The 27,923-nt window shown below is 53.2% G+C and overlaps 1 protein-coding gene across 1 annotated transcript in view; it reads left to right on the top strand.

The window, feature by feature from the left end:
* Nucleotides 1-4,989: 4,989 nt before the first annotated feature.
* LOC128949976 (leucine-rich repeat LGI family member 4-like) overlaps nt 4,990-27,923 on the top strand; it is a gene marked incomplete at its 5' end in the record, with an annotated part of 57,204 nt that continues 34,270 nt past the window's right edge. The window contains 4 exons of the mRNA XM_054294868.1: nt 4,990-5,138; nt 8,615-8,730; nt 8,878-8,925; nt 11,352-11,864. Coding sequence (XP_054150843.1) covers nt 4,990-5,138; nt 8,615-8,730; nt 8,878-8,925; nt 11,352-11,864 — 826 coding nt within the window. The remainder of the gene's footprint in view (nt 5,139-8,614; nt 8,731-8,877; nt 8,926-11,351; nt 11,865-27,923) is intronic.

The following is a 27,923-nucleotide window of genomic DNA, read 5'->3' as shown; positions in this document are numbered from 1 at the left end:
AGCGATACTGGGTTATACTGGTTATACTGGGAGGGACTGGTGTGTACTGGTTATGCCGGTTACACTGGGAATGGGGCTGGGAGCGATACTGGGTTATACTGGTTATACTGGGAGGGACTGGTGTGTACTGGTTATACTGGTTACACTGGGAATGGGGCTGGGAGCGATACTGGGTTATACTGGGAGGGACTGGTGTGTACTGGTTATGCTGGTTTGTTCTGGTAGGGGGCTGGGAGCGATACTGGGTTATACTGGTTTGGACTGGTTTGTACTGGGAGGGACTGGCAATGGGGCTGGCAGTGGTACTGGGTTATGCCGGTTATACTGGTTTGTACTGGGAGGGGACTGGTTATACTGGTTATACTGGGAGGGACTGGTTTGTACTGGTTTGTACTGGTTATACTGGTTATACTGGTTATACTGGTTATACTGGGAGGCACTTGTTTGTACTGGTTTGTACTGGTGTGTTCTGGGAGGGACTGGGAATGGGGCTGGGTTACACTGGTTATACTGGTTTGTGCTGGTTTGTACTGGCAGAGACTGGGAGGGGCTGGTTATACTGGTTATACTGGTTTGTACTGGGAGGGACTGGGAGGGGCTGGGAGGTACTGGGGATACTGGTTTTTACTGGTTATACTGGTCTGTACTGGGAATGGGGCTGGGGATGCTGGAGTAGCTCTGAGTGCTGTACTGGTTATACTGGGAGGGACTGGGAGGGACTGGGAATGCTGGAAGATCTGTGAGTGTTGTACTGGTTATACTGGTTTGTACTGGTTATACTGGGAATGGGGCTGGGGGTGCTGGAATATCTGTGAGTGTGTTACTGGTTATACTGGTTTGTACCGGGAGGGACTGGGAATGGGGCTCATTTGCACTGGTTCATACTGGTTTGGACTGGGAGGGACTGGGTTATACTGGTTCGGACTGGAAATGCGGCTGGGGGGGACTGGGAGGGACTGGAGTACCTGTGAGTGATACTGGTTTGTACTGGTTATACTGGGAATGGGGCTGGGTTATACTGGTGTGGACTGGTTTGAACTGCGAGGGACGGGTCCATACTGGTTCCATACTGGTCTATACTGGTTTGTATGGATTTTTACAGGGTTTTTTGGATCCATACTGGTCCATACTGGTTTATACTGGTCCATACAGGTTTCTATGGATTTTAATGGATTTTATGGGGTTTTTTTGGTCCATACTGGTCCATACTGGTCCGTACTAGTCCGTACTGGTCCGTACTGGTTTATACTGGTCCATACTGCTTTCTATGGATTTTAATGGATCTTATGGTGTTTTTTGGTCCACACTGGTCGATAATGGTTTATACTGGACCACACTGGTCCCTACTGGTCCGTACTGGTCCCTACTGGTCCGTACTGGTCCACACTGGTCCACACTGGTCCCTACTGGTCCACACTGGTCCACACTGGTCCGTACTGGTCCCTACTGGTCCCCACTCGTCCAAACTGGTCCGTACTGGTCTGTACTGGTCCCTACTGGTCCCTACTGGTCCGTACTGGTCCACACTGGTCCACAGTGGTCCACACTGGTCCGTACTGGTCCGTACTGGTCCCTACTGGTCCCCACTCGTCCAAACTGGTCCGTACTGGTCCCTACTGGTCCCTACTGGTCCGTACTGGTCCACACTGGTTCCAGGTTCATCGAGGATTCCCAGCTCGGTTTCGTCTCCCCGGGGTCTCTCCGGGGACTCCGGGGGCTCCAATTCCTGTGAGTGTCCCCACATGTCCCCAACGCTCTCACTGTCCCTAAATCCCCTCAATGTCCCCAAATGTCCCCTCACTGTCCCCACTGTCCCCAATGTCCCCAAATGTCCCCTCACTGTCCCCAAATGTCCCCTCACTGTCCCTCACTGTCCCCAATGTCCCCAAATGTCCCCTCACTGTCCCCAATGTCCCCTCACTGTCCCCACTGTCCCCAATGTCCCCAAATGTCCCCTCACTGTCCCCAATGTCCCCTCACTGTCCCCACTGTCCCCAAATGTCCCCTCACTGTCCCCACTGTCCCCGTTTGTGTCCCCGCAAGAGTTTGGCCAACAACAACCTGGAGACTCTGCCCAGAGAGCTCCTGAGGGACATTGGGACACTGAGACACCTGTGGGTGACACCTGTGGGTGACACCTGTGGGTGACACTGGGGACACTGAGACACCTGTGGGTGACACCTGTGGGTGACACCTGTGGGTGACACCTGTGGGTGACACTGGGGACACTGAGACACCTGTGGGTGACACCTGTGGGTGACACCTGTGGGTGACACTGGGGACACTGAGACACCTGTGGGTGACACCTGTGGGTGACACCTGTGGGTGACACTGGGGACACTGAGACACCTGTGGGTGACACCTGTGGGTGACATTGGGGACATTGGGGACATTGGGGACATTGGGAGGATTTGGGGACACTTTGGGGACACTGGGGGGGTTGTGGACACCTTGGGGACACTGGGGTGGATGGAGGGTCCGTGCCAGTGTTTTGTCCCTTTTTTGTCCCCTCGGTGCCACCTGGTGCCACTTTCCGTTCCTCGGGTGCCACCCCGGTGTCCCCAAGCGCCGCTCGATGGCCCCGGTGGCGCTCAGGCGCCATTTTGTGTCACTCGGTGCCACCTCGGTGCCACTTTGGGGCCTCTCGGTGTCACCTCTGGTGCCATTTTTGTCACTTTGGTGCCACTTTGGTGCCATTTAATGCCACTTTTTGCTAATTAAATGCCACTTTGGTGCCATTTGATGCCAGTTTTGTCACTTTAGTGCCACCTGGTGCCACTTAGTGCCACTTGGGTGCCACCTGGTGCTATTTAGTGCCTATTTTTGTCACTTTAGTGCCAGTGCAGTACCATTTTTGCCACTTCGGTGCCACTTTTGTCACTTTGGTGCCACTTTGGTGCCACTCGATGTCCCTTTGGTGCCACCTGGTGCCATTTTTTGCCACTTTTTGCCACTTTGGTGCCACTTAGCGCCACCTGGCACCGCCTGGTGACACTTTGGTGCCATCTGGTGCCACTTTTTACCACTTTAATGCCATTTAGTGCCACTCTGGTGCCATCTAGTACCACTTAGTGCCATGTAGTGCCACCTGGTGCCACTTGATGTCCCTTTAGTGCCACTTCGGTGCCATTTGGTGCCACCTGGTGCCACTTGGTGTCCCTTTAGTGCCATTTGATGTCACTCTGGAGCCATTTAGTGCCACTTTTTGCTAATTTAATGCCATTTAGTGCCACTTTGGTGCCACTCTAATGCCATGTAGTGCCACCTGGTGCCACCTGGCGCTGCTTAGTGCCACTTTGGTGCCACTTTTTACCCCTTTAATGCCATTTTTTGCCACTTTGGTGCCATTTAGTGCCACTCTGATGCCATGCAGTGACACCTGGCACCCCTGGCACCCCCTGGCACCCTTTGGTGCCACTTTGGTGCCATTTGATGCCACTTTTTACCACTCTAATGCCACTTAGTGCCACTCTGGAACCATCTGATGCCCCTTGGTGCCACTTGATGTCCCCGTAGTGCCAATTCAATGCCAATTAGTGCCAATGTAGTGCCACCGGATGCCACTTTTTGTCACTTTGGTGCCATCTGATGCCACCGGGTGCCACTCTAGTGCCATTTAGTGCCACTTAGTGCCACTCTAGTGCCATTTAGTGACACCTGGCACCCCTGGCACCGCCTGGCACACTTTGGTGGCACTTTGGTGCTATTTAGTGTCCCTTTGATGCCATTTTTTTAATTTAATGCCAGTTTTGCCACTTTGGTGCCACTTGGTGCCACTCTAATGCCATGTAGTGACACCTGGCACCCCCTGGTGACACTTTGGTGCCACCTGGTGCCACTCTAGTGCCACCTTTTGTCACTTTGATGCCATTTGATGCCATTTGGTGCCGCTTTTTGCCAATTCAATGTCACTTTGGTGCCACTTTGGTGCCATTTGGTGCCACTTTAACACCACTCAGTGCCACCTGGCACCCCCTGGCACCCTTTGGTGCCACTTTGGTGCCACTTTTTGCCACTTTAGTGCCACTCTAGTGTCATTTTTGCCACTTTAATGCCATTTAGAGCCACCTGGTGCCACTCAATGTCCCTTTAGTGCCATTTTTTGTCTCTGTGATGCCACTTTGGTGCCATTTAGTGCCACTTGGTGCCACTTTAATCCACTTTGGTGCCACCTGGCACCACCTGGCACCACCTGGCACCCCTTGGCACCCCTTTGATGCCACTTTAGTGCCACTTTTTACCACTTTAATGCCATTTAGTGCCACTTTGGTGCCACTTAGTGCCCCTCTGATGCCATTTAGTGACACCTGGCACACCTGGCGCCCCCTGGCGACACTTTGGTGCCACTTTGGTGACATTTGGTGCCTTTTAGTGCCACCTTTTGTCACTTTGATGCCACCTGGTGCAACTTCATGTCCCTCTAGTGCCACCTGGTGCCACTCAGGGCCACCTTTTGTCACTTTGGTGCCACCTGGCACCACCTGGTGACATTTTGGTGCCATTTAGGGTCACTTTGAGGCCAATTTTTGTCACTTAGTGCCACTCTGGTGCCATTTAGTGCCACTTTCGTGCCATTTTTTGTCACTTTTTTGCCACTTTGGTGCCATTTGGTGCCACCTGGTGCCACTTAGGGCCCCTTTAGTGCCATTTTTTGCCACTTTAGTGTCACTTAGTGCCACCTGGCACCCCCTGGCACCCCTTGGCGACACTTTGGTGCCCTTTGGGGTCATTTGGTGCCATTTTTTGCCACTTAAATGCCATTTAGTGCCACTTTGGTGCCACTTAGTGCCACTCTAATGCCACGTAGTGCCACCTGGCACCCTTTGGTGACATTTAATGACACTTTGGTGCCACTTTGGTGCCATTTGATGCCACTTAGGGCCCCTTTAGTGCCGTTTTTTGCCACTTTGGTGCCACCTAGCGACACCTGGCACCCCTGGCACCCCTTTGGTGCCACTTTGGTGCCATTTGGTGCCATTTCTGTCGCAGTGACCTCCGGGGGAACGCCCTGCGCTGGCTCCTGGCCTGGGGCCGCGCCCGCCCCTCCCCCCCAGGGGGCCGCTGCCGAGCGCCCCTCCCCCACCTGGGCGTGGCCCTGGCGCAGCTCCGCCCCCAGCAGCTCCAGTGCCAGAGGCACGGTAACTGGGATGGACTGGGAGGGACTGGGGGGGAAAATCCGGGGGTTTTAGGGTTAAAAATGGGGATTTTAGGGGGGAAAATGGGGATTTAAGGGTTAAAAATGGGGATTTTTAGGGAGAAAATGGGACTGGGTTATACTGGGATGAACTGGGACAAACTGGGAGGGACTGAGAGGGACTGGGGGATGAAAATTTGGTGGTTTTAGGTAAAAATTTGGGGATTTAAGGGTTAAAAATTGGAATTTTAGGGGTGGAAATGGGACTGGGAGGGGACTGGGTTATACTGGGATGGACTGGGATGTACTGGGAGGGACTGGGAGGGACTAAAGGGAAAAAATCCGGGGATTTCTGGAAAAAAATGGGGATTTAAGGGTTAAAATGGGACTGGGTTATACTGGGATGGACTGGGAAGGAACTGGAAGGGACTGGGGGGAGAAAATCTGGAGGTTTTAGGTAAAAATTTGGGGATTTAGGGGTTAATAATGGGGATTTAAGGATTAAAAATCGGGGGTTTTAGAGGGGAAAATGGGACTGGGTTATACTGGGACGGACTGGGACGGACTGGGGGGGACTGAAGGGAAAATATCCGGGGGTTTTAGGGTTAAAAATGGGGATTTTAGGGGGGAAAATGGGGATTTAAGGGTTAAAAATGGGGATTTAGGGGTTAAAAATGGGACTGGGACAAACTGGGAGGGACTGGGAGGTGAAAATTTGGTGGTTTTAGGTCAAAAAGGGATTTAAGGGTTAAAAATGGGGACTTAAGGGTTAAAATGGGGGGATATGAGGGGTGGAAATGGGACTGGTTGCACTGGTTTGTACTGGGTTATACTGGGAGGGAACTGGGACAAACTGGGAGGGACTGGGAGGGAAAAAATCCGGGGACTTAAGGGTTGAAAATGGGAATTTCAGGGTTAAAAATGGGGATTTAGGGGTTAAAATGGGACTGGTTGGTACTGGGAGGGGCTGGGACAAACTGGGAGGCAACTGGGATGTACTGGTTTGTACTGGGGGGAGAAAATTTGGTGGTTTTAGGTCAAAAAAAGGGGATTTGAGGGGTGGAAATGGGGATTGAAGGGTTAAAAATGGGACTGGGTTGTGCTGGGAGTGTCCCCAAGCTGTCCCCGTGTCCCCAATGTCCCCAGCAATGTCCCCAGCCTGTCCCCAATGTCCCTGGGGCTCTCCCTGGGGCTGTCCCCGTGTCCCCGGCGATGTCCCCAAGCTGTCCCTGGCTGTGTCCCCGGGCTGTCCCTGGCTGTGTCCCCGTGTCCCTGGGGTGTCCCTGGCTGTGTCCCCAATGTCCCCAAGCTCTCCCTGGGTCTGTCCCCGTGTCTCTGGGACTGTCCCTGCATGTGTCCCCAATGTCCCCAAGGTGTCCCCAATGTCCCCAAGCTGTCCCTGGCTGTGTCCTCAATGTCCCCAAGCTGTCTCTGACTGTGTCCTTCTGTCCCTTGGGTGTCCCTGGATGTGTCCTCGTGTCCCTGGGTGTGTCCCCAACGTCCCCAAGGCTGTCCCCAATGTCCCCAAGGTGTCCCTGGGTCTGTCCCTACAACTGTCCCCAGTGTCCCTGGGGGTGTCCCTGTGTCTCTGGCAATGTCCCCAAGCTGTCCCTGGCTGTGCCCCCAATGTCTCTGGGGCTGTCCCCAAGCTGTCCCCGTGTCCCCAGTGATGTCCCCAAGCTGTCCCCAAGTTGTCCCTGGCTTTGTCCCCGTGTCCCTGGTGGTGTCGCTAAGCTGTCCCCAATGTCCCCAATGTCCCCAAGCTGTCCCTGTGTCCTTGGGTCCATCCCCCTGTCCCCAGTGTCCCCAAGCTGTCTCTGGCTGTGTCCCCGTGTCCCTGGGAGTGTCCCTGGCTGTGTCCCCAATGTCCCCAAGCTGTTCCTGGGTCTGTCCCTAGAACTGTCCCCAATGTCCCCAAGCTGTCCCTGGGTCTGTCCCCAGTGTGTCCCTGCATGTGTCCCCAATGTCCCCAAGGTGTCCTCAGTGTCCCCAAGCTGTCCCTGGGCTGTCCCCAAGCTGTCCCCAATGTCCCTGTGTCCATTCCCCTGTCCCCAGCAATGTCCCCAAGCTGTCCCTGTGTCTCTGGCTGTGTCCCCAGTGTCCCCAAGCTGTCCCTGGCTGTGTCCCCAATGTCCCCAAGGTGTCCCTGGGTCTGTCCCTAGAACTGTGCCCAGTGTCCCTGAGGGTGTCCCTGTGTCCCTGGCAATGTCTCCAATGTCCCCAATGTCCCTGTGTCCCTGGGGCTGTCCCTGGCAATGTCCCCAATGTCCCCAAACTGTCCCCATGTCCCCGGGTTGTCCCCAGCAATGTCCCCAAGCTGTCCCTGGCTGTGTCCTTGTGTCCCTGGGGCTGTCCCCAAGCTGTCCCCAATGTCCCCAAGCTGCACCTGTGTCCCTGTGTCCCTGGGGCTGTCCCCAATGTCCCCAAACTGTCCCTGTGTCCCTGGGGCTGTCCCCAAGCTGTCCCTGGCTGTGTCCCCTTGTCCCTGCGAGTGTCCCTAGGCTGTCCCCAATGTCCCCAGTGATGTCCCCGGTGTCCCCAAGCTGTCCCTGTGTCCCTGGCTGTGTCCCCAATGTCCCCAAGGTGTCCCCAATGTCCCCATTTTGTGTCCCCAGAGCTGCGGCCGTTCCAGTCTCTCAAGAATCCCAAATTTCCCCAGATTTCCCCATTTTTACCCAAATTTTGTGGTTTTTCCCCCAGAACTGCGTCCATTCCAGACTTTGCCGTTCTCGTCCCTCGGCGCTGCCTCCGTGTCCCCAATGTCCCCAATGTCCCCATTTTGTGTCCCCAGAGCTGCGACTGTTCCAGTCTCTCAAGAATCCCAAATTTCCCCAAATTTCCCCATTTTTACCCAAACTTTCCCATTTTTGACCAAATTTCCCGTTTTTTCCCCATTTTAAACCAAATTTTCTGATTTTTGTCCCCATTTTGTGTCCCCAGAGCAGCGACCGTTCCAGCCTCTCAAGAATCCCAAATTTCCCCAAATTTTCCCATTTTTAACCAGATTTTCCCATTTTTCTCCCCATTTTCTGTCCCCAGAGCTGTGACTGTTCCAGCTTCTCAAAAATCCAAAATTTCCCCAAATTTCCCCAAATTTTCCCATTTTTTTCCCCCATGTTGTGTCCCCAGAACTGCGGCCGTTCCAGTCTCTAAGGAATCCAAAATTTCCCCAAATTTTCCCATTTTTAACCATTTTTTGGTGTGAAAAACTCCAAATTTTCCAATTTTTGTTTCCCACTTTCTGTCCCCATTTTGTGTCCCCAGAGCTGCGGCCGTTCCAGCCTCTCAGGAATCCCAAATTTTCCCCTTTTTAACCAGATTTTGGTGTGAAAAACTCCAAATTTCCCCATTTTTAACCAAATTTCCCCATTTTTGTCCCCATTTTCTGCCCCCAGGGCTGCGGCCGTTCCGGTCTCCCAAGAATCCCAAATTTCCCCAAATTTTCCCATTTTTACCCAAATTTCCCGTTTTTTCCCCCAGAGCTGCGTCCGTTCCAGACGCTGCCGTTCTCGTCCCTGGGCGCCGCCCCCGCGTCCCTCGGGGGCCACCCCTGGGTGTTCGTGGCGCAGCCGGAGCTCGGCGCCAGCTCGGGGGCAGTTCCGGGCACAGAGCGTCGTCAACGGTGAGAGAAATGGGGGGAAAAACCGGGAAATTGGGAAAAATGGGGAAAACGGGGAATTTGGGGAAAAAACGGGGAAAAAATCAACAAAAAAATGGGGAAAAAATGGAGAAATAATGGGGAGAACAAAGGAAAAATGAGGGGGAGGTTCCGGGCTCAGAGCGTGGTCAATGGTGGGAGAAATTGGGGAAAAAAATGGGGAAATTGGGAAAAACGGTTAAAAAATGAAAATTGGGGAAAAAATGGGGACAAAATGAGAAAAAACGGGAGGAAAACGGGGGAAAGCAAAGGGAAAATGAGGGAGAAATGAGGGGGAGGTTCTGGGCACAGAGCGTGGTGAACGGTGAGAGAAATTAGGGGGAAAAACGGGGAAATTGGGAAAAATGGGAAAAATGGTGAAGAAATGGCAAAAATTGGGAAAAAAACGGGGAAAAAATGGGGGGAAATCAGGGAGAATAGGGGGAAAATGAGGGGCAGGTTCCAGGCTCAGAGCGTCATCAATGGTGAGAGAAATTGGGGGGAAAAACGGGGAAATTGGGAAAAAATGGAAAAAATGGTGAAGAAATGGCAAAAATTGGGAAAAAAACGGGGAAAAAATGGGGTAAAGCAAAGGAAAAAATTGGGAAAAAATGGGGAAAAAATGGGAAAAAATGGGGTAAAATGGGGAAAAATAAAGAGAAAATGAAGGGGAAGTTCCGGGCACAGAGCGTGGTCAATGGTGAGAGAAATCGGGGAAAAAAATGGGGAAATTGGGAAAAAATGAAAAAAATTTAAAACTGGGGGAAAATGGGGAAAAAACCAGAGAAAAATTGGGAAAAACAAAGAAAAATGGGGGAGAATGAGGGAAAAATGAGGGGGAGGTTCTGGGTGCTCATCATTATAACAGTGAGAGAAATGGGGGAAAATGGGGAAAATGGGAAAAAATTGGGGGAAAAATGGGGAAAACCAGGGGGAAAATGGGAGAGAAATGGAAAAGAAAGGGGGAAATGGGAAAAAGACCAAAGGAAAATTGAAAAAATGGGGGGAAAGGGAGAGGAATGGAGAAAAATAATTTAAAAATGGGGGGAAATGGGGAAAAGTGCTGGGAAATGGGGAAAAGCAGCAGGGAAGGAATGGTGGGAACCGGGCTGAGGGACAGCAAGGGCCCCGAGGTCACCGGTGTCCCCAACATCTCCAATGTCCCCAGTGTCCCATCACCCCAACATCTCCAGGGTCCCCAACATCTCCAATGTCCCCAGTGTCCCATCACCCCAACATCTCCAGGGTCCCCAACATCTCCAATGTCCCCAGTGTCCCATCACCCCAACATCTCCAGGGTCCCCAACATCTCCAATGTCCCCAAGGTCCCCATCACCCCAACATCTCCAATGTCCCCAAGGTCCCCATCACCCCAACATCTCCAATGTCCCCAAGGTCCCCATCACCCCAACATCTCCAGGGTCCCCAAGGTCCCCATCACCCCAACATCTCCAATGTCCAAACATCTCCAATGTCCCCAAGGTCCCCATCACCCCAACATCTCCAATGTCCCCAAGGTCCCCATCACCCCAACATCTCCAATGTCCAAACATCTCCAATGTCCAAACATCTCCAATGTCCCCAAGGTCGCCATCACCCCAACATCTCCAATGTCCCCAAGGTCCCCATCACCCCAACATCTCCAATGTCCCCAGTGTCCCATCACCCCAACATCTCCAATGTCCCCAAGGTCCCCATCACCCCAACATCTCCAATGTCCCCAGTGTCCCATCACCCCAACATCTCCGATCTCCCCAAGGTCCCCATCACCCCAACATCTCCAATGTCCCCAGTGTCCCATCACCCCAACATCTCCAATGTCCCCAAGGTCGCCATCACCCCAACATCTCCAATGTCCAAACATCTCCAATGTCCCCAAGGTCCCCATCACCCCAACATCTCCAATGTCCAAACATCTCCAATGTCCCCAAGGTCGCCATCACCCCAACATCTCCGATGTCCCCAAGGTCGCCATCACCCCAACATCTCCAATGTCCCCAATGTGCCCAACAACCTCCATATTCCCAAAGTCCCCAAGGTCCCCAATGTCCCAAGGTCTCCAATGTCCCCAGTGTCCCCAAGGTCCTCAGTGCCCCCAATGTCCCCAAGGTCTCAAAGGTCCTCAACCTCTCCAGTGCCTCCAAGGTCCCCAAGTCCCCAAGGTCCCCAATGTCCCCAAGCTCTCCAAGGTCCCTACTGTCCCCAAGGTCCCCAAGGCCCCATCACCCCAACATCTCCAATGTCCCCAAGGTCCCAAAGGTCCCCAACGTCTCCAATGTCCCCAAGCTCCCCAATATCCCCAGTGCCCCCAGTGTCTCCAGGGTTCCAAAGGTCCCCAACGTCTCCAATGTCTCCAAGGTCCCAAGATCTCCAACATCTCCAATGTCCCCAATGTCCCCATCACCCCAACATGTCCAATATCCCCAAGGTCTCTAAGGTCCCCAACATCTCCAAGGTCCCCAAACTTCACAAGGTCCGCATCAGCCCAACATCTCCAATGTGCCCAACATCTCCAATGTCCCCAGGGTTCCAAGGTCTGCAACATCTCCAACATCTCCAACGTCCCCGCTGTCCCCTCCGGGCTCGTCCCCGGCGTCCTGCCACCCCGTGGTGGTGGCCGACACGCCGCTCCTGGTGGTGGCCCAGCCGCGCGGCGGCTCCTGGGTGCGGCGCCGCTCGGGCTCCTCCTTCGTGCGCCGCCAGTCCCTGGGCCAGGGCCGCCTGCGCCGTCCCCACGCCGTCACCTCCGCCCGCCTGGGCGGCCGCCTCTACCTGGGCGTGGCCGACGGCTCCAAGGGCGGCGTCTCCGCCGTGTTCCGCCGGGCTTCCGGAGCCTTCTACCCGGCGCAGGCGCCGCGGCCGTGGCGGCGCGACACGCGCCTGGAGTTCCTGGAGCAGGGCGGCCGCGCGGCGCGGGTGGCCCGCGGCGCCGCCAGGAGGCCCCGGGCGTTCCTGCGGGGCGCCGGCGGCTTCGCGCCGCACGCGGACGTCCCGCACGCGCCCGACGTCTACGCGGCCGAGCGCTTCGGCGTGGAGGGCGGCGTGTTCCCGTGTCTCGCCCGGTTCCTGGGGGACGCCGAGGTGAGGAACGGGGTGGGTGGTGGAGGTGGTGGTTTGGGGGTTCATTGAGGTTGTGGGGGTCCATCAGGGTTATGGGGTTCCATCAGGGTCATGGGGTTATGGGGGTCCATCATGGTTATGGGGTTATGGAGTTCCATCAGGGTCATGGCGGTCCATCACGGTTATGAGGTTATGGGGGTCCATCAAGGTCATGGAGTGATGTGGTTATGGGGGCTGATCAAGGTCATGGGGTTATGGGGGTCCATCAGGCTCATGGGGGTCCATCAGAGTCATGGGGGTCCATCAAGGTCATGGTGGGTCAGCAGGATCATGGGGTTATGGAGGTCCATCATGGTCATGTGGTTATGGGGGTCCATCAGGGTCATGGAGTGATGTGGTTATGGGGGCTGATCAAGGTCATGGGGTTATGGGGTTCCATCAGGGTCATGGGGTTATGTGGTGGTGGAGGTCGATCAAGGTAATGGAGTCATGGGGTTATGGGGTTCCATCAAGGCCATGGAGTTATGGGGTCCATCATGGTCATGTGGTTATGGGGCTCCATCAGGGTCGTGGGGATCCATCAAGGTCCTTGGGGTCCATCAAGGTCATGCTGTTATGGAGGTCCATCAAGGTCATGTTAGGTCAGCAGGGTCATGGAGTTATGGGGGTCCATCATCGTTATGGGGTTATGAGGGTCCATCATGGTTATGTGGTTATGGGGTTCCATCAGGGTCATGGGGTTATGGGGGTCCATCAGGGTCATGAGGTTATGGGCGTCCATCAGGGTCATGGGGTGATGTGGTTATGGAGGTCGATCAAGGTCATGGAGTCATGAGGGTATGGTATTCCATCAAGTTCATGAGGTCATGAGGTTATGGGGTTCCATCATGGTTATGGGGTTATGGGGTTCCATCAAGGTTATGGGATTATGGGGTCCATCAGGATCATGGGATCATGGAGTTCCGTCACGGTCATGAGGCCATGTGGTTATGGAGGTCCATCAAGACCATGGGGGGTAACCACGGTCATGGGGTTATGGGTTCCATCAAGGCCATGTGGTTATGGGGGTCCATCAAGGTCATGGGGTTATGGGGGTCCATCAAGGCTATGGGGTTATGGGGTTCCATCAGGGTCATGGGGGTCCATCAAGGTCCTTGGGGTCCATCAAGGTCATGCTGTTATGGAGATCCATCAGGGTCATGGGGTTATGGAGGTCCATCAAGGTCATGTTGGGTCAGCAGGGTCATGGAGTTATGGAGTTCCATGAGGGTCATGGGGTTATGGAGGTCCATCATGGTTATGGTTATGGGGTTATGGGGGTCCATCAGGGTCATGGGGTCATGTGGTTATGGGGTCCATTATGGTCATGAGGTCATGTGGTTATGGGGTTCTATCAAGGTCATGGGTCCATGGAGATCCATCAAGGTCATGTGGTCATGGGGGGTAACCAGGGTCATGGAGTTACGGGGTCCATCAGGGTCATGTGGTTATGGGGGTCCATCAAGGTTATGGGATCATGGGGTTATGGAGGTCCATCACGGTCATGGGTTCGTGGGGTTCCATCAGGGTTATGGGGCCATGTGGTTATGGGGGTCCATCAGGGTCATGGAGGTCCATCAAGGTCATGTTAGGTCATCAGGGTCATGGGGTTATGGAGTTCCATCATGGTCATGGAGTTATGGGGTTCCATCAGGGTCATGGGGTTATGGAGTTCCATCATGGTCATGGAGTTATGGGGTTCCATCAGGGTCATGGGGTTATGGAGTTCCATCATGGTCATGGAGTTATGGGGTTCCATCAGGGTCATGGGGTTATGGAGTTCCATCATGGTCATGTGGTTATGGGGTTCCATCAGGGTCATGGGGGTCCATCAGAGTCATGGGGGTCCATCAGAGTCATGGGGGTCCATCAAGGTCATGGTGGGTCAGCAGGATCATGGGGTTATGGAGGTCCATCATGGTCATGTGGTTATGGGGGTCCATCAGGGTCATGGAGTGATGTGGTTATGGGGGCTGATCAAGGTCATGGGGTTATGGGGTTCCATCAGGGTCATGGGGTTATGTGGTGGTGGAGGTCGATCAAGGTAATGGAGTCATGGGGTTATGGGGTTCCATCAAGGCCATGGAGTTATGGGGTCCATCATGGTCATGTGGTTATGGGGCTCCATCAGGGTCGTGGGGATCCATCAAGGTCCTTGGGGTCCATCAAGGTCATGCTGTTATGGAGGTCTATCAAGGTCATGTTAGGTCAGCAGGGTCATGGAGTTATGGGGGTCCATCATCGTTATGGGGTTATGAGGGTCCATCATGGTTATGTGGTTATGGGGTTCCATCAGGGTCATGGGGTTATGGGGGTCCATCAGGGTCATGAGGTTATGGGCGTCCATCAGGGTCATGGGGTGATGTGGTTATGGAGGTCGATCAAGGTCATGGAGTCATGAGGGTATGGTATTCCATCAAGTTCATGAGGTCATGAGGTTATGGGGTTCCATCATGGTTATGGGGTTATGGGGTTCCATCAAGGTTATGGGATTATGGGGTCCATCAGGATCATGGGATCATGGAGTTCCGTCACGGTCATGAGGCCATGTGGTTATGGAGGTCCATCAAGACCATGGGGGGTAACCACGGTCATGGGGTTATGGGTTCCATCAAGGCCATGTGGTTATGGGGGTCCATCAAGGTCATGGGGTTATGGGGGTCCATCAAGGCTATGGGGTTATGGGGTTCCATCAGGGTCATGGGGGTCCATCAAGGTCCTTGGGGTCCATCAAGGTCATGCTGTTATGGAGATCCATCAGGGTCATGGGGTTATGGAGGTCCATCAAGGTCATGTTGGGTCAGCAGGGTCATGGAGTTATGGAGTTCCATGAGGGTCATGGGGTTATGGAGGTCCATCATGGTTATGGTTATGGGGTTATGGGGGTCCATCAGGGTCATGGGGTCATGTGGTTATGGGGTCCATTATGGTCATGAGGTCATGTGGTTATGGGGTTCTATCAAGGTCATGGGTCCATGGAGATCCATCAAGGTCATGTGGTCATGGGGGGTAACCAGGGTCATGGAGTTACGGGGTCCATCAGGGTCATGTGGTTATGGGGGTGCATCAAGGTTATGGGATCATGGGGTTATGGAGGTCCATCACGGTCATGGGTTCGTGGGGTTCCATCAGGGTTATGGGGCCATGTGGTTATGGGGGTCCATCGGGGTCATGGAGGTCCATCAAGGTCATGTTAGGTCATCAGGGTCATGGGGTTATGGAGTTCCATCATGGTCATGGAGTTATGGGGTTCCATCAGGGTCATGGGGTTATGGAGTTCCATCATGGTCATGGAGTTATGGGGTTCCATCAGGGTCATGGGGTTATGGAGTTCCATCATGGTCATGGAGTTATGGGGTTCCATCAGGGTCATGGGGTTATGGAGTTCCATCATGGTCATGGAGTTATGGGGTTCCATCAGGGTCATGGGGTTATGGAGTTCCATCAGGGTCATGGGGTTATGGAGTTCCATCATGGTCATGTGGTTATGGGGTTCCATCAGGGTCATGGGGGTCCATCAGAGTCATGGGGGTCCATCAGAGTCATGGGGGTCCATCAAGGTCATGGTGGGTCAGCAGGATCATGGGGTTATGGAGGTCCATCAAGGTCATGTGGTTATGGGGGTCCATCAGGGTCATGGAGTGATGTGGTTATGGGGGCTGATCAAGGTCATGGAGTTATGGGGTTCCATCAGGGTCATGGGGTTATGGAGTTCCATCATGGTCATGGAGTTATGGGGTTCCATCAGGGTCATGGGGTTATGGAGTTCCATCATGGTCATGTGGTTATGGGGTTCCATCAGGGTCATGGGGGTCCATCAGAGTCATGGGGGTCCATCAAGGTCATGGTGGGTCAGCAGGATCATGGGGTTATGGAGGTCCATCATGGTCATGTGGTTATGGGGGTCCATCAGGGTCATGGAGTGATGTGGTTATGGGGGCTGATCAAGGTCATGGGGTTATGGGGTTCCATCAGGGTCATGGGGTTATGTGGTGGTGGAGGTCGATCAAGGTAATGGAGTCATGGGGTTATGGGGTTCCATCAAGGCCATGGAGTTATGGGGTCCATCATGGTCATGTGGTTATGGGGCTCCATCAGGGTCGTGGGGATCCATCAAGGTCCTTGGGGTCCATCAAGGTCATGCTGTTATGGAGGTCCATCAAGGTCATGTTAGGTCAGCAGGGTCATGGAGTTATGGGGGTCCATCATCGTTATGGGGTTATGAGGGTCCATCATGGTTATGTGGTTATGGGGTTCCATCAGGGTCATGGGGTTATGGGGGTCCATCAGGGTCATGAGGTTATAGGCGTCCATCAGGGTCATGGGGTGATGTGGTTATGGAGGTCGATCAAGGTCATGGAGTCATGAGGGTATGGTATTCCATCAAGTTCATGAGGTCATGAGGTTATGGGGTTCCATCATGGTTATGGGGTTATGGGGTTCCATCAAGGTTATGGGATTATGGGGTCCATCAGGATCATGGGATCATGGAGTTCCGTCACGGTCATGAGGCCATGTGGTTATGGAGGTCCATCAAGACCATGGGGGGTAACCACGGTCATGGGGTTATGGGTTCCATCAAGGCCATGTGGTTATGGGGGTCCATCAAGGTCATGGGGTTATGGGGGTCCATCAAGGCTATGGGGTTATGGGGTTCCATCAGGGTCATGGGGGTCCATCAAGGTCCTTGGGGTCCATCAAGGTCATGCTGTTATGGAGATCCATCAGGGTCATGGGGTTATGGAGGTCCATCAAGGTCATGTTGGGTCAGCAGGGTCATGGAGTTATGGAGTTCCATGAGGGTCATGGGGTTATGGAGGTCCATCATGGTTATGGTTATGGGGTTATGGGGGTCCATCAGGGTCATGGGGTCATGTGGTTATGGGGTCCATTATGGTCATGAGGTCATGTGGTTATGGGGTTCTATCAAGGTCATGGGTCCATGGAGATCCATCAAGGTCATGTGGTCATGGGGGGTAACCAGGGTCATGGAGTTACGGGGTCCATCAGGGTCATGTGGTTATGGGGGTCCATCAAGGTTATGGGATCATGGGGTTATGGAGGTCCATCACGGTCATGGGTTCGTGGGGTTCCATCAGGGTTATGGGGCCATGTGGTTATGGGGGTCCATCAGGGTCATGGAGGTCCATCAAGGTCATGTTAGGTCATCAGGGTCATGGGGTTATGGAGTTCCATCATGGTCATGGAGTTATGGGGTTCCATCAGGGTCATGGGGTTATGGAGTTCCATCATGGTCATGGAGTTATGGGGTTCCATCAGGGTCATGGGGTTATGGAGTTCCATCATGGTCATGGAGTTATGGGGTTCCATCAGGGTCATGGGGTTATGGAGTTCCATCATGGTCATGTGGTTATGGGGTTCCATCAGGGTCATGGGGGTCCATCAGAGTCATGGGGGTCCATCAGAGTCATGGGGGTCCATCAAGGTCATGGTGGGTCAGCAGGATCATGGGGTTATGGAGGTCCATCATGGTCATGTGGTTATGGGGGTCCATCAGGGTCATGGAGTGATGTGGTTATGGGGGCTGATCAAGGTCATGGGGTTATGGGGTTCCATCAGGGTCATGGGGTTATGTGGTGGTGGAGGTCGATCAAGGTAATGGAGTCATGGGGTTATGGGGTTCCATCAAGGCCATGGAGTTATGGGGTCCATCATGGTCATGTGGTTATGGGGCTCCATCAGGGTCGTGGGGATCCATCAAGGTCCTTGGGGTCCATCAAGGTCATGCTGTTATGGAGGTCTATCAAGGTCATGTTAGGTCAGCAGGGTCATGGAGTTATGGGGGTCCATCATCGTTATGGGGTTATGAGGGTCCATCATGGTTATGTGGTTATGGGGTTCCATCAGGGTCATGGGGTTATGGGGGTCCATCAGGGTCATGAGGTTATGGGCGTCCATCAGGGTCATGGGGTGATGTGGTTATGGAGGTCGATCAAGGTCATGGAGTCATGAGGGTATGGTATTCCATCAAGTTCATGAGGTCATGAGGTTATGGGGTTCCATCATGGTTATGGGGTTATGGGGTTCCATCAAGGTTATGGGATTATGGGGTCCATCAGGATCATGGGATCATGGAGTTCCGTCACGGTCATGAGGCCATGTGGTTATGGAGGTCCATCAAGACCATGGGGGGTAACCACGGTCATGGGGTTATGGGTTCCATCAAGGCCATGTGGTTATGGGGGTCCATCAAGGTCATGGGGTTATGGGGGTCCATCAAGGCTATGGGGTTATGGGGTTCCATCAGGGTCATGGGGGTCCATCAAGGTCCTTGGGGTCCATCAAGGTCATGCTGTTATGGAGATCCATCAGGGTCATGGGGTTATGGAGGTCCATCAAGGTCATGTTGGGTCAGCAGGGTCATGGAGTTATGGAGTTCCATGAGGGTCATGGGGTTATGGAGGTCCATCATGGTTATGGTTATGGGGTTATGGGGGTCCATCAGGGTCATGGGGTCATGTGGTTATGGGGTCCATTATGGTCATGAGGTCATGTGGTTATGGGGTTCTATCAAGGTCATGGGTCCATGGAGATCCATCAAGGTCATGTGGTCATGGGGGGTAACCAGGGTCATGGAGTTACGGGGTCCATCAGGGTCATGTGGTTATGGGGGTGCATCAAGGTTATGGGATCATGGGGTTATGGAGGTCCATCACGGTCATGGGTTCGTGGGGTTCCATCAGGGTTATGGGGCCATGTGGTTATGGGGGTCCATCGGGGTCATGGAGGTCCATCAAGGTCATGTTAGGTCATCAGGGTCATGGGGTTATGGGGTTCCATCAGGGTCATGGGGTTATGGAGTTCCATCATGGTCATGGAGTTATGGGGTTCCATCAGGGTCATGGGGTTATGGAGTTCCATCATGGTCATGGAGTTATGGGGTTCCATCAGGGTCATGGGGTTATGGAGTTCCATCATGGTCATGGAGTTATGGGGTTCCATCAGGGTCATGGGGTTATGGAGTTCCATCATGGTCATGTGGTTATGGGGTTCCATCAGGGTCATGGGGGTCCATCAGAGTCATGGGGGTCCATCAGAGTCATGGGGGTCCATCAAGGTCATGGTGGGTCAGCAGGATCATGGGGTTATGGAGGTCCATCATGGTCATGTGGTTATGGGGGTCCATCAGGGTCATGGAGTGATGTGGTTATGGGGGCTGATCAAGGTCATGGAGTTATGGGGTTCCATCAGGGTCATGGGGTTATGGAGTTCCATCATGGTCATGGAGTTATGGGGTTCCATCAGGGTCATGGGGTTATGGAGTTCCATCATGGTCATGTGGTTATGGGGTTCCATCAGGGTCATGGGGGTCCATCAGAGTCATGGGGGTCCATCAAGGTCATGGTGGGTCAGCAGGATCATGGGGTTATGGAGGTCCATCATGGTCATGTGGTTATGGGGGTCCATCAGGGTCATGGAGTGATGTGGTTATGGGGGCTGATCAAGGTCATGGGGTTATGGGGTTCCATCAGGGTCATGGGGTTATGTGGTGGTGGAGGTCGATCAAGGTAATGGAGTCATGGGGTTATGGGGTTCCATCAAGGCCATGGAGTTATGGGGTCCATCATGGTCATGTGGTTATGGGGCTCCATCAGGGTCGTGGGGATCCATCAAGGTCCTTGGGGTCCATCAAGGTCATGCTGTTATGGAGGTCCATCAAGGTCATGTTAGGTCAGCAGGGTCATGGAGTTATGGGGGTCCATCATCGTTATGGGGTTATGAGGGTCCATCATGGTTATGTGGTTATGGGGTTCCATCAGGGTCATGGGGTTATGGGGGTCCATCAGGGTCATGAGGTTATGGGCGTCCATCAGGGTCATGGGGTGATGTGGTTATGGAGGTCGATCAAGGTCATGGAGTCATGAGGGTATGGTATTCCATCAAGTTCATGAGGTCATGAGGTTATGGGGTTCCATCATGGTTATGGGGTTATGGGGTTCCATCAAGGTTATGGGATTATGGGGTCCATCAGGATCATGGGATCATGGAGTTCCGTCACGGTCATGAGGCCATGTGGTTATGGAGGTCCATCAAGACCATGGGGGGTAACCACGGTCATGGGGTTATGGGTTCCATCAAGGCCATGTGGTTATGGGGGTCCATCAAGGTCATGGGGTTATGGGGGTCCATCAAGGCTATGGGGTTATGGGGTTCCATCAGGGTCATGGGGGTCCATCAAGGTCCTTGGGGTCCATCAAGGTCATGCTGTTATGGAGATCCATCAGGGTCATGGGGTTATGGAGGTCCATCAAGGTCATGTTGGGTCAGCAGGGTCATGGAGTTATGGAGTTCCATGAGGGTCATGGGGTTATGGAGGTCCATCATGGTTATGGTTATGGGGTTATGGGGGTCCATCAGGGTCATGGGGTCATGTGGTTATGGGGTCCATTATGGTCATGAGGTCATGTGGCTATGGGGTTCTATCAAGGTCATGGGTCCATGGAGATCCATCAAGGTCATGTGGTCATGGGGGGTAACCAGGGTCATGGAGTTACGGGGTCCATCAGGGTCATGTGGTTATGGGGGTCCATCAAGGTTATGGGATCATGGGGTTATGGAGGTCCATCACGGTCATGGGTTCGTGGGGTTCCATCAGGGTTATGGGGCCATGTGGTTATGGGGGTCCATCAGGGTCATGGAGGTCCATCAAGGTCATGTTAGGTCATCAGGGTCATGGGGTTATGGAGTTCCATCATGGTCATGGAGTTATGGGGTTCCATCAGGGTCATGGGGTTATGGAGTTCCATCATGGTCATGGAGTTATGGGGTTCCATCAGGGTCATGGGGTTATGGAGTTCCATCATGGTCATGGAGTTATGGGGTTCCATCAGGGTCATGGGGTTATGGAGTTCCATCATGGTCATGTGGTTATGGGGTTCCATCAGGGTCATGGGGGTCCATCAGAGTCATGGGGGTCCATCAAGGTCATGGTGGGTCAGCAGGATCATGGGGTTATGGAGGTCCATCATGGTCATGTGGTTATGGGGGTCCATCAGGGTCATGGAGTGATGTGGTTATGGGGGCTGATCAAGGTCATGGGGTTATGGGGTTCCATCAGGGTCATGGGGTTATGTGGTGGTGGAGGTCGATCAAGGTAATGGAGTCATGGGGTTATGGGGTTCCATCAAGGCCATGGAGTTATGGGGTCCATCATGGTCATGTGGTTATGGGGCTCCATCAGGGTCGTGGGGATCCATCAAGGTCCTTGGGGTCCATCAAGGTCATGCTGTTATGGAGGTCCATCAAGGTCATGTTAGGTCAGCAGGGTCATGGAGTTATGGGGGTCCATCATCGTTATGGGGTTATGAGGGTCCATCATGGTTATGTGGTTATGGGGTTCCATCAGGGTCATGGGGTTATGGGGGTCCATCAGGGTCATGAGGTTATGGGCGTCCATCAGGGTCATGGGGTGATGTGGTTATGGAGGTCGATCAAGGTCATGGAGTCATGAGGGTATGGTATTCCATCAAGTTCATGAGGTCATGAGGTTATGGGGTTCCATCATGGTTATGGGGTTATGGGGTTCCATCAAGGTTATGGGATTATGGGGTCCATCAGGATCATGGGATCATGGAGTTCCGTCACGGTCATGAGGCCATGTGGTTATGGAGGTCCATCAAGACCATGGGGGGTAACCACGGTCATGGGGTTATGGGTTCCATCAAGGCCATGTGGTTATGGGGGTCCATCAAGGTCATGGGGTTATGGGGGTCCATCAAGGCTATGGGGTTATGGGGTTCCATCAGGGTCATGGGGGTCCATCAAGGTCCTTGGGGTCCATCAAGGTCATGCTGTTATGGAGATCCATCAGGGTCATGGGGTTATGGAGGTCCATCAAGGTCATGTTGGGTCAGCAGGGTCATGGAGTTATGGAGTTCCATGAGGGTCATGGGGTTATGGAGGTCCATCATGGTTATGGTTATGGGGTTATGGGGGTCCATCAGGGTCATGGGGTCATGTGGTTATGGGGTCCATTATGGTCATGAGGTCATGTGGTTATGGGGTTCTATCAAGGTCATGGGTCCATGGAGATCCATCAAGGTCATGTGGTCATGGGGGGTAACCAGGGTCATGGAGTTACGGGGTCCATCAGGGTCATGTGGTTATGGAGGTCCATCAGGGTCATGGAGGTCCATCAAGGTCATGTTAGGTCATCAGGGTCATGGGGTTATGGAGTTCCATCATGGTCATGGAGTTATGGGGTTCCATCAGGGTCATGGGGTTATGGAGTTCCATCATGGTCATGGAGTTATGGGGTTCCATCAGGGTCATGGGGTTATGGAGTTCCATCATGGTCATGGAGTTATGGGGTTCCATCAGGGTCATGGGGTTATGGAGTTCCATCATGGTCATGGAGTTATGGGGTTCCATCAGGGTCATGGGGTTATGGAGTTCCATCATGGTCATGGAGTTATGGGGTTCCATCAGGGTCATGGGGTTATGGAGTTCCATCATGGTCATGGAGTTATGGGGTTCCATCAGGGTCATGGGGTTATGGAGTTCCATCATGGTCATGTGGTTATGGGGTTCCATCAGGGTCATGGGGGTCCATCAGAGTCATGGGGGTCCATCAGAGTCATGGGGGTCCATCAAGGTCATGGTGGGTCAGCAGGATCATGGGGTTATGGAGGTCCATCATGGTCATGTGGTTATGGGGGTCCATCAGGGTCATGGAGTGATGTGGTTATGGGGGCTGATCAAGGTCATGGGTTTATGGGGTTCCATCAGGGTCATGGGGTTATGTGGTGGTGGAGGTCGATCAAGGTAATGGAGTCATGGGGTTATGGGGTTCCATCAAGGCCATGGAGTTATGGGGTCCATCATGGTCATGTGGTTATGGGGCTCCATCAGGGTCATGGGGATCCATCAAGGTCCTTGGGGTCCATCAAGGTCATGCTGTTATGGAGGTCCATCAAGGTCATGTTAGGTCAGCAGGGTCATGGAGTTATGGGGGTCCATCATCGTTATGGGGTTATGAGGGTCCATCATGGTTATGTGGTTATGGGGTTCCATCAGGGTCATGGGGTTATGGGGGTCCATCAGGGTCATGAGGTTATGGGCGTCCATCAGGGTCATGGGGTGATGTGGTTATGGAGGTCGATCAAGGTCATGGAGTCATGAGGGTATGGTATTCCATCAAGTTCATGAGGTCATGAGGTTATGGGGTTCCATCATGGTTATGGGGTTATGGGGTTCCATCAAGGTTATGGGATTATGGGGTCCATCAGGATCATAGGATCATGGAGTTCCGTCACGGTCATGAGGCCATGTGGTTATGGAGGTCCATCAAGACCATGGGGGGTAACCACGGTCATGGGGTTATGGGTTCCATCAAGGCCATGTGGTTATGGGGGTCCATCAAGGTCATGGGGTTATGGGGGTCCATCAAGGCTATGGGGTTATGGGGTTCCATCAGGGTCATGGGGGTCCATCAAGGTCCTTGGGGTCCATCAAGGTCATGCTGTTATGGAGATCCATCAGGGTCATGGGGTTATGGAGGTCCATCAAGGTCATGTTGGGTCAGCAGGGTCATGGAGTTATGGAGTTCCATGAGGGTCATGGGGTTATGGAGGTCCATCATGGTTATGGTTATGGGGTTATGGGGGTCCATCAGGGTCATGGGGTCATGTGGTTATGGGGTCCATTATGGTCATGAGGTCATGTGGTTATGGGGTTCTATCAAGGTCATGGGTCCATGGAGATCCATCAAGGTCATGTGGTCATGGGGGGTAACCAGGGTCATGGAGTTACGGGGTCCATCAGGGTCATGTGGTTATGGGGGTCCATCAAGGTTATGGGATCATGGGGTTATGGAGGTCCATCAGGGTCATGGAGGTCCATCAAGGTCATGTTAGGTCATCAGGGTCATGGGGTTATGGAGTTCCATCATGGTCATGGAGTTATGGGGTTCCATCAGGGTCATGGGGTTATGGAGTTCCATCATGGTCATGGAGTTATGGGGTTCCATCAGGGTCATGGGGTTATGGAGTTCCATCATGGTCATGGAGTTATGGGGTTCCATCAGGGTCATGGGGTTATGGAGTTCCATCATGGTCATGGAGTTATGGGGTTCCATCAGGGTCATGGGGTTATGGAGTTCCATCATGGTCATGGAGTTATGGGGTTCCATCAGGGTCATGGGGTTATGGAGTTCCATCATGGTCATGGAGTTATGGGGTTCCATCAGGGTCATGGGGTTATGGAGTTCCATCATGGTCATGTGGTTATGGGGTTCCATCAGGGTCATGGGGGTCCATCAGAGTCATGGGGGTCCATCAGAGTCATGGGGGTCCATCAAGGTCATGGTGGGTCAGCAGGATCATGGGGTTATGGAGGTCCATCATGGTCATGTGGTTATGGGGGTCCATCAGGGTCATGGAGTGATGTGGTTATGGGGGCTGATCAAGGTCATGGGTTTATGGGGTTCCATCAGGGTCATGGGGTTATGTGGTGGTGGAGGTCGATCAAGGTAATGGAGTCATGGGGTTATGGGGTTCCATCAAGGCCATGGAGTTATGGGGTCCATCATGGTCATGTGGTTATGGGGCTCCATCAGGGTCATGGGGATCCATCAAGGTCCTTGGGGTCCATCAAGGTCATGCTGTTATGGAGGTCCATCAAGGTCATGTTAGGTCAGCAGGGTCATGGAGTTATGGGGGTCCATCATCGTTATGGGGTTATGAGGGTCCATCATGGTTATGTGGTTATGGGGTTCCATCAGGGTCATGGGGTTATGGGGGTCCATCAGGGTCATGAGGTTATGGGCGTCCATCAGGGTCATGGGGTGATGTGGTTATGGAGGTCGATCAAGGTCATGGAGTCATGAGGGTATGGTATTCCATCAAGTTCATGAGGTCATGAGGTTATGGGGTTCCATCATGGTTATGGGGTTATGGGGTTCCATCAAGGTTATGGGATTATGGGGTCCATCAGGATCATAGGATCATGGAGTTCCGTCACGGTCATGAGGCCATGTGGTTATGGAGGTCCATCAAGACCATGGGGGGTAACCACGGTCATGGGGTTATGGGTTCCATCAAGGCCATGTGGTTATGGGGGTCCATCAAGGTCATGGGGTTATGGGGGTCCATCAAGGCTATGGGGTTATGGGGTTCCATCAGGGTCATGGGGGTCCATCAAGGTCCTTGGGGTCCATCAAGGTCATGCTGTTATGGAGATCCATCAGGGTCATGGGGTTATGGAGGTCCATCAAGGTCATGTTGGGTCAGCAGGGTCATGGAGTTATGGAGTTCCATGAGGGTCATGGGGTTATGGAGGTCCATCATGGTTATGGTTATGGGGTTATGGGGGTCCATCAGGGTCATGGGGTCATGTGGTTATGGGGTCCATTATGGTCATGAGGTCATGTGGTTATGGGGTTCTATCAAGGTCATGGGTCCATGGAGATCCATCAAGGTCATGTGGTCATGGGGGGTAACCAGGGTCATGGAGTTACGGGGTCCATCAGGGTCATGTGGTTATGGGGGTCCATCAAGGTTATGGGATCATGGGGTTATGGAGGTCCATCAGGGTCATGGAGGTCCATCAAGGTCATGTTAGGTCATCAGGGTCATGGGGTTATGGAGTTCCATCATGGTCATGGAGTTATGGGGTTCCATCAGGGTCATGGGGTTATGGAGTTCCATCATGGTCATGGAGTTATGGGGTTCCATCAGGGTCATGGAGTTATGGGGTCCATCATGGTCATGTGGTTATGGGGCTCCATCAGGGTCGTGGGGATCCATCAAGGTCCTTGTGGTCCATCAAGGTCATGCTGTTATGGAGGTCCATCAAGGTCATGTTAGGTCAGCAGGGTCATGGAGTTATGGGGGTCCATCATCGTTATGGGGTTATGAGGGTCCATCATGGTTATGTGGTTATGGGGTTCCATCAGGGTCATGGGGTTATGGGGGTCCATCAGGGTCATGGGGGTCCATCAGAGTCATGGGGGTCCATCAAGGTCATGGTGTGTCAGCAGGATCATGGGGTTATGGAGGTCCATCATGGTCATGTGGTTATGGGGGTCCATCAGGGTCATGGAGTGATGTGGTTATGGGGGCTGATCAAGGTCATGGGGTTATGGGGTTCCATCAGGGTCATGGGGTTATGTGGTGGTGGAGGTCGATCAAGGTAATGGAGTCATGGGGTTATGGGGTTCCATCAAGGCCATGGAGTTATGGGGTCCATCATGGTCATGTGGTTATGGGGCTCCATCAGGGTCGTGGGGATCCATCAAGGTCCTTGGGGTCCATCAAGGTCATGCTGTTATGGAGGTCCATCAAGGTCATGTTAGGTCAGCAGGGTCATGGAGTTATGGGGGTCCATCATCGTTATGGGGTTATGAGGGTCCATCATGGTTATGTGGTTATGGGGTTCCATCAGGGTCATGGGGTTATGGGGGTCCATCAGGGTCATGAGGTTATAGGCGTCCATCAGGGTCATGGGGTGATGTGGTTATGGAGGTCGATCAAGGTCATGGAGTCATGAGGGTATGGTATTCCATCAAGTTCATGAGGTCATGAGGTTATGGGGTTCCATCATGGTTATGGGGTTATGGGGTTCCATCAAGGTTATGGGATTATGGGGTCCATCAGGATCATGGGATCATGGAGTTCCCTCACGGTCATGAGGCCATGTGGTTATGGAGGTCCATCAAGACCATGGGGGGTAACCACGGTCATGGGGTTATGGGTTCCATCAAGGCCATGTGGTTATGGGGGTCCATCAAGGTCATGGGGTTATGGGGGTCCATCAAGGCTATGGGGTTATGGGGTTCCATCAGGGTCATGGGGGTCCATCAAGGTCCTTGGGGTCCATCAAGGTCATGCTGTTATGGAGATCCATCAGGGTCATGGGGTTATGGAGGTCCATCAAGGTCATGTTGGGTCAGCAGGATCATGGAGTTATGGAGTTCCATGAGGGTCATGGGGTTATGGAGGTCCATCATGGTTATGGTTATGGGGTTATGGGGGTCCATCAGGGTCATGGGGTCATGTGGTTATGGGGTCCATTATGGTCATGAGGTCATGTGGTTATGGGGTTCTATCAAGGTCATGGGTCCATGGAGATCCATCAAGGTCATGTGGTCATGGGGGGTAACCAGGGTCATGGAGTTACGGGGTCCATCAGGGTCATGTGGTTATGGGGGTCCATCAAGGTTATGGGATCATGGGGTTATGGAGGTCCATCAGGGTCATGGAGGTCCATCAAGGTCATGTTAGGTCATCAGGGTCATGGGGTTATGGAGTTCCATCATGGTCATGGAGTTATGGGGTTCCATCAGGGTCATGGGGTTATGGAGTTCCATCATGGTCATGGAGTTATGGGGTTCCATCAGGGTCATGGGGTTATGGAGTTCCATCATGGTCATGGAGTTATGGGGTTCCATCAGGGTCATGGGGTTATGGAGTTCCATCATGGTCATGTGGTTATGGGGTTCCATCAGGGTCATGGGGGTCCATCAGAGTCATGGGGGTCCATCAGAGTCATGGGGGTCCATCAAGGTCATGGTGGGTCAGCAGGATCATGGGGTTATGGAGGTCCATCATGGTCATGTGGTTATGGGGGTCCATCAGGGTCATGGAGTGATGTGGTTATGGGGGCTGATCAAGGTCATGGGGTTATGGGGTTCCATCAGGGTCATGGGGTTATGTGGTGGTGGAGGTCGATCAAGGTAATGGAGTCATGGGGTTATGGGGTTCCATCAAGGCCATGGAGTTATGGGGTCCATCATGGTCATGTGGTTATGGGGCTCCATCAGGGTCGTGGGGATCCATCAAGGTCCTTGGGGTCCATCAAGGTCATGCTGTTATGGAGGTCCATCAAGGTCATGTTAGGTCAGCAGGGTCATGGAGTTATGGGGGTCCATCATCGTTATGGGGTTATGAGGGTCCATCATGGTTATGTGGTTATGGGGTTCCATCAGGGTCATGGGGTTATGGGGGTCCATCAGGGTCATGAGGTTATGGGCGTCCATCAGGGTCATGGGGTGATGTGGTTATGGAGGTCGATCAAGGTCATGGAGTCATGAGG

This window comes from Melozone crissalis, unplaced genomic scaffold, assembly GCF_028551555.1.
Source record: "Melozone crissalis strain CALT ecotype California unplaced genomic scaffold, PUWL_Pcris_2 ptg000361l_1, whole genome shotgun sequence".
Lineage (NCBI taxonomy): Eukaryota > Metazoa > Chordata > Aves > Passeriformes > Passerellidae > Melozone > Melozone crissalis.
Note: the sequence above shows the minus strand (reverse complement) of the source record. Positions and strands in the feature narration are given on the sequence as shown.